General features: G+C 40.7%; 1 protein-coding gene across 1 annotated transcript; it reads left to right on the top strand.

The window, feature by feature from the left end:
• The first annotated feature begins 633 nt into the window (after positions 1 to 633).
• Positions 634 to 1,572, top strand: LOC141148011 (olfactory receptor 1M1-like). Its single transcript, XM_073635168.1, has one exon. The coding sequence runs from the start codon at positions 634 to 636 to the stop codon at positions 1,570 to 1,572; it is 939 nt and encodes a 312-aa protein (XP_073491269.1).
• The last annotated feature ends 5,079 nt before the right edge of the window (positions 1,573 to 6,651 follow it).

Below are 6,651 nucleotides of genomic sequence, written 5' to 3' on the forward strand. Positions count from 1 at the left end.
ACAAACTGTGAATCTTAGTAGCTCAGCAAAGCACCAAATACATGAATCATCTGACTAAAAACAAAAAATAGAATAAAAGAAGGAGGACACTTATAGAGGTATACATTAATAAAAACAAAAGTCCACTGAGAAAATGAAAGTTCCACAAGCCATGAAGGGGAAAGGATAGACTCTTCGAACAGCCATTGATGATCCACTTCCAAAATCTCCCAGGTGTCAACATTCGCATGCAAGCCTTACCGGATAGTGCGGCCCTCCATATAAGAGTGGTCACATGCGCATGAGAATAATATATCTCCCCCAGGGAGGTACGCTTTCTCTAACTTCCTCTCATCAACCAAAACACAGAAGATTTGCAGCAGGTTGTCATCATATACATTCACAGCACGTAAGGGTCAACCACTTAAAGAAAAACTTAAAATTGTCAGGGTCTGCTTAGAAACCAGCATCCAGTCTGCACATTTTGCTTTTAGCCTATACCAGGTCGCATTCAAGTACTTACACTGCTTGCACTATAAAAATAGATTTATTAATGCATTAATGATAACAGAACTGTATTTATTTGTGTCTTTTATATATGCCCAGAGTTCAACTTTGAAAATAACCTTTATTTAAGACTTGAGGCAATATCCTATGGAAAACACAACATCAGTTTTAGAGTTTGCTATTTTGCCATATTTCATGAAGACTAACAATACATTATTTATATTCAGCATTGTCTTCTTTTTCGCAATATATTTCAGTGGAATCATAATGAACATCATTATCACTACAGTAGTATATTTGGATATCAATTTGCATACTCCAATGTATCTCTTTCTCTGTAACTTGTCTGTTGTTGATATCTGTTATACAACTATTACTGTTCCAAAACTCCTCTATATCTTACTTTCTGATGATAACAAAGTCCCCTTTACTCAATGTCTTATCCAGATTTACTTTTTCTTTATAGCAGCCAGTGCTGAGATCATGGTTATATTTGCAATGGCATATGACCGATATGTTGCAATTTGTCACCCTTTGAACTATCATTGCATCCTTAGTAAAAATACTTGTGTATTATTTGTGATGATCATTTGGATTTGTTCATGTGTAAATTCATCTTTACTTACAAATTCTGTCCTAAAGATGACGTTCTGCACATCTGTTACTGTTCACCAGTTCTTTTGTGATGCCAAAGCTCTCATAAACATTTCCTGTGGTGGAACGGATACATTTTACATTCTTGTGTATGCAAACTGTTTGCTATTAGGATTCTGTCCAGCCTTGTGCAACATGATGTCATACATAAGGATTATCAAGGTCATACTTTCTATTAAATCTAATGAGGGTAGAAATAAAGCTTTCTCCACCTGTTCTTCCCACCTCACTGTCATGGCCATCTATTATGGATCTGCTATTTCTGTGTATATGATACCAACATCAGAAAGCTACAGTGTACTGGAACAGAATTTAACAGTGTTCTACACCACTGTAGTTCCTGTGGTAAACCCTTTAATCTACAGTCTAAGAAACAAAGATGTGAAGCAGTCTTTCAGAAAATTGGTCCAATTAAATTATTTTCTTCACTAATGGGTGTGATTGGTGGGAGTGCTGTATAAACTGTATGTAGCATCTGCTACACAAAGTATACAGCAATGTGTTCTGGCAGTGGGACGGTGACTTCCGGTCTTATTCTCAGAACAAAATTGAGTCTGGCTGAGCACTGCACAGCCATTCAGAGGCAGCTTTATATTTTCTGATTTAATACAAGGCTTCGCGCATGCACCTCCCTAAATTATGGTTTTATTAAGTTTATTAAGGTGTCTGTAAGTTTATAAACATTGCACTTTTGGTAAAAATAAGGGATATAAATGCACCCCTGTATTCATTGTTGTGGCAAAGGAAGGGTATCTGGGGCTCCCTATATTATAAATTGCACTACCAGATTTCTATAAGTTACCCTGGATGTTAGTTAGAGGCCCTTGTCCCTTAACATTGGGGCAAGGTGCCTTTCAAGGGGGCGGCTTTGCAGCTCTCCTCTGCAAAGTACCCCACCAATGCCAAAAGGTTTGTGGCCTGGTATGCTAAATAAAGGGAGAAGCATACTCGTTGCCCTCCCTTTCCTGCCCACCCAGACTGCATGCCTGGATAAAGGTCTGGTTAGAATATTAACCTCCCTGGCGGTATTCCCGAGTCTGGCTCGGGGTGGATTTTACATACCAAAAGCGGTATCCCCGAGCCAGACTCGGGCTTGCATCGCAGGATCCAGGAAGAGATTACTTACCTTGTCCCCTGGTTCCTGCGATGTCTCCCCGCTGTGATCGGCGAGCCGCTGTGTCTCGCTCGATTCACAGTGCCGAGCTCCGTTCCCTGCGAGCGTTGCGACGCACGGGGACGGAGTTCGGCGGTAAATTCAAAAGTGAAAACACATAGTATAGATACAGCATACTGTAATCTTACAGATTACAGTACTGTATCAAATAACTACACATCCCCTTTGTCCCTAGTGGTCTGCCCAGTGTCCTGCATGCAGTTTTATATATATAAAACTGTTCTTTCTGCCAGGAAACTGGAGATTGTCCATAGCAACCAAAACTGTCTCTTTACATCAAAAGTGGTTTTAGACCAGCTAGAAAAAAGCGATAATAAATTATAATCACTTGCAGAATTGAGCGATAGTGATTTGTGGGGAGATCCGTCATCAAACACTAAAAGTAATAAAAGCTAAAATTCTGCAACTGTGCAAATTTCAGTGTTTTTGATTTGATTACATTATTATATAATTTTTATTATTATTATATTATTATGTGTTTTAATTATTTATAGTTATTTATTATATTATAATTTTTTATTTCATTTTTCAAACTTTATCATACCCGGGATGTCTACTAGATTCTTGTTTGGACAGATTTAAGTGAACTATTCCTAAGAATTACAGGCCTACAATATGAAACGCCATATTTCTGTGCAAAATAATTGTACCGCTTTCAGCACCTAAAATCTGAAATAATCATACCGCCAGGGAGGTTAAGGAAAACCCCACATTTCTCAGCCTTTTGTCTAAGATCAAGAGTAGCACCTGTTCTTAGCGGAGTCCAGTAGACAAAGCAAGACATTATTTATGCCTTGTAGGGGGGATGTCTGGCTGCAGAATACTCTAATTGGTATGATGGAGGTCCTTAGGGACTATCCTTGTTGATGTCTTTTTTCAACCTCACCTACTATGTAACTATATCAAGTCCAACCTATGTGTGTGATTATATGTCAGTATTACATTGTATATGCCTGTATGTTGGTGCTTATCTAAACGTTTTTTTAAACTATCGATGCCCCCCACTGAAACCACCACCTGTGGAAGGGAATTCCACATCCTTGCCACTCTTATGCCCTGTACACACGGTTGGATTTTCCGACAACAAAAGTTCAATGGGAGCTTGTTGTCGGAAATTCCAGTCGTGTGTAGGCTCCATCGGACATTTTCTGTCAGAATTTCCAACAAACAAAATTTGAGATCTGGATCTCAAATTTTCTGACAACAAAATCCTGGTAAATTCCGATAGTGTGTACACAATTCCGACGCACAAAGTTCCACGCATGCTCTGAATCAATTACGAGACGGAAGTGCTCGGTCTAGTAAAACTAGCATTCATAATGGAGATAGCACATTTGTCACGCTACAAATTTTTAAATCTTTTAATGCAGCACATTCTCCTCTTCTTTAGAATGCTAGAATAATGACATTGTTTTTCTGCTCATATTCACACAGAGTTCTGACAACCTGATTCATTTATCCTTTCTCGTGATCTCATGAATAATTTTTTTTTTTCCGTCAGATCTCCATAATAATGTTTCGAATTTTTGGTTATAGTGTTTTGTTTTGTTGTTGTTGTTTTTTGTCCAGATCTCCTATTTTTTTTGTTTTTTTATAGTGATCTCCAAAATTTATTCTATCATTTTGTGTCAAGTTACCACAACACCATTATTATCCTGTATTTTTTAGCCTCAAGGAGGTTGGTGTTGCTGTCCCTTGTTATTTTCACATTGTATTTTTTAAATGTACCTGCCTACTCACAAACAAACTGACCTTTTTGAAGTTAAACACATAGCCAAGTATTTGTGAAAAATAAATAGCCATTTATTATGGGTCATAACAAAATAAAGAGGAAGGCAACGCTGGAGAAATTGGTGAAATTTGCGAAGCCTTTGTACCCCAGGGCACACGTCAATTATTTTACAGTCAAAATTGGTGGCCTGAGGAGTCCTTATAATAGTGAGCACAATCCGGTCCAGGACTACAAGAGATCAGGAACAGCAGCAGATGACATATATGTCCCCAGGCTGTGGTCTTACAACAGCCTGCGTCTTTTGTCAGACCACACCAAACACAGGCCATCACTCTCTTGTCTTCCTTACACGCTTGCTTCCAGGCTGTGTCTCTGGTGTTGTAGTTGTGGCAGGAGGTGGAGGACCATTGTTGAACTCACAAACGTGGCTTTGGCTTGTGAGTTCGTCCCTCCACCCCTTATTTAGGGCTTGTGACATAACTTCCTCACATAAGAGGCATTGGCCCTGTAGGCATAGTCCTCTTGATTATTGGGGGGGTTCTGAGGGCTGCAATAGCCTTCCGAAATAGGCTAAGTGCTGCCTCCTCCAGGTTACTCTTCTTCCTGGGACTTTTTGTGGAAGGCAGAGGGGAGGGACCTGGAATTCAGGCAGGCTACTGGGCCCGGCCACCTCCTGACTGCCACTTACCCCCGCCACCTACTGGCTGCCACTTCCCATGGCCTCCTCCTGGCTGAGACTTTCCTGTGTATGAAAAAGGGACATAGTTTTAGATTTTGGTTCATCAATCACACACAATTTTTGGCTCATGACTGTTGCAAATTGAATGTTAATAAATAGAAAAGACTATCATTCTGACCCCAGCATTTTTCATTCTTGTCCCAATCATTTGTGGCTACTACTGTCTATTGATATGTAAAACACTTTGTAAAATCAGAAATTACTGATCAATAATAACATCTAGTTAACATCATTAATTATTTGACTAGAAATATGTTTAATAATGCTATACCTGGCTCAAGCTGGGCTCCTCCACTTCTTCCTGGCTGGAAGGCCCAGGTTGGATGTCGGAAGCCTCAGCTGAGGTAGAAGGAAGCCTTGAAGGAAGATTGGAGAGTGCTGGCCTGGGTTCAGTCTGGCCTGCCAGAAAATGCAGTCTGTCATAGTACCACAGCCTGGGTACATAAATGTCATCTGCTGCAGCTCCTGATCTCTGGGAATCCTGGACCTTCTTGTGCTCCCTATTATAAGTGCTCCTCATGCAACCAATTAGGGTCTTCAAATAGGGGATGTCTGCCGTTGGGATCCCCGGCTTCACAAATTCCAGCGCTGTCTTCCTCTTTGGTTTATTGATGTAAAAGGGATGGTTTACCTGCCACAGTCAGGGCAGCTCCCTGTACATATCAATGAATATGGGGATAAAGTCCTCATCATTGAATAGATCCATTTTCTCTGCAAGACACAACACAAGACAAACCCTAATGTCAGGCTAAACTCTCCTAATCTTGTCCCAATATGGGCCTCAATCTAGAAGCAGTATAGGCCACTGATGCACCAAGTTAAAATTGTACCTTCGTTAGAACGATTGGTGATTCCGCTTCTCCTTCCTCCACTCACAGATCGTACGAACGACACACAAGTGTTACGCTTTATATACACTGCGCATGCGTGGAACTCCACCCGCCCCAGACCTTCTTTCTAGTATATTCCCTGCCCCTTGTCTTTCGGTGCAGTGGGCGGAGAGACAACAAGAGCATGCGGAGAGCAGCAGCACCAACAACAAAAGCCCAGAGCCACAAACGTCCCGATCCCAGAGGATATTTAAGACCTCAAATATTGCCTTTATAGAGATGGTGGAGACGGTGGACAGCTTCAAGAGGGCCGACTATGATGGGAAGCATGGACCGTACCCAAACCCAAATGTGAGAAAGGCCAAGATCATGACTAAAGTTGTGAAAAGTCTGCCGAAGAATTTTGGGGTACGGCGATCCAAGGATCAACTGAGGAAATACTGGTCAGACCTGAAATTGAGGGAGCAGGATCAGTACAGAAGAATCAAGAGAGCGCTGCAAAAAACTATTTTGACGTGTGTACCTATTCTTCTTCTTACGTTCGTGCTGCTCCATGTGCTTTTCTTTACTGTTGTACAGTTTAAAATGGCAAGTTTCAGGTTCGTGGGCACAGTAATCATTCGTAGTAAACATTGTTTGTTCGCCCACTAATACGATGTTTTTTGCAGATGCAGGTTAACTACATTTGGTCATGCCTATTTGTCTTAAAAGAAGTTTAGTACATTGTTGTCTAGATGGGTTTGTAACTAGAATGAAATGCAAATTTAATTCAGTGTAAGGAGAAGACATTCAGCAGCTGTTTACACATCTGGATGCAGGAGCACTAGTGTGGGACACCAGAACAAACTTTTTAGGGTGTCCCATACAGGTGCTCCAGTGGATACTAGGGGTAAGTGATACTTTAACAAAAAAGGTAAGTATTCCAGCTTTGTAAAGGGAAAAAATCATGTCTTCAGCTTTGAACTCTGCCAAAACAGACAATTGTACGACACTTCCAAGCAATGTTTCATATTCCTTTTTCTTGCCTCAAATATCT

Source organism: Aquarana catesbeiana, linkage group LG06, assembly GCF_042186555.1.
Source record: "Aquarana catesbeiana isolate 2022-GZ linkage group LG06, ASM4218655v1, whole genome shotgun sequence".
In the NCBI taxonomy this organism is placed as follows: domain Eukaryota; kingdom Metazoa; phylum Chordata; class Amphibia; order Anura; family Ranidae; genus Aquarana; species Aquarana catesbeiana.

Coding starts and splice junctions, on each gene's coding strand:
- LOC141148011 (XM_073635168.1), top strand. CDS start 634: ATGGAAAACACAACATCAGTTTTAGAGTTTGCTATTTTGCCATATTTC.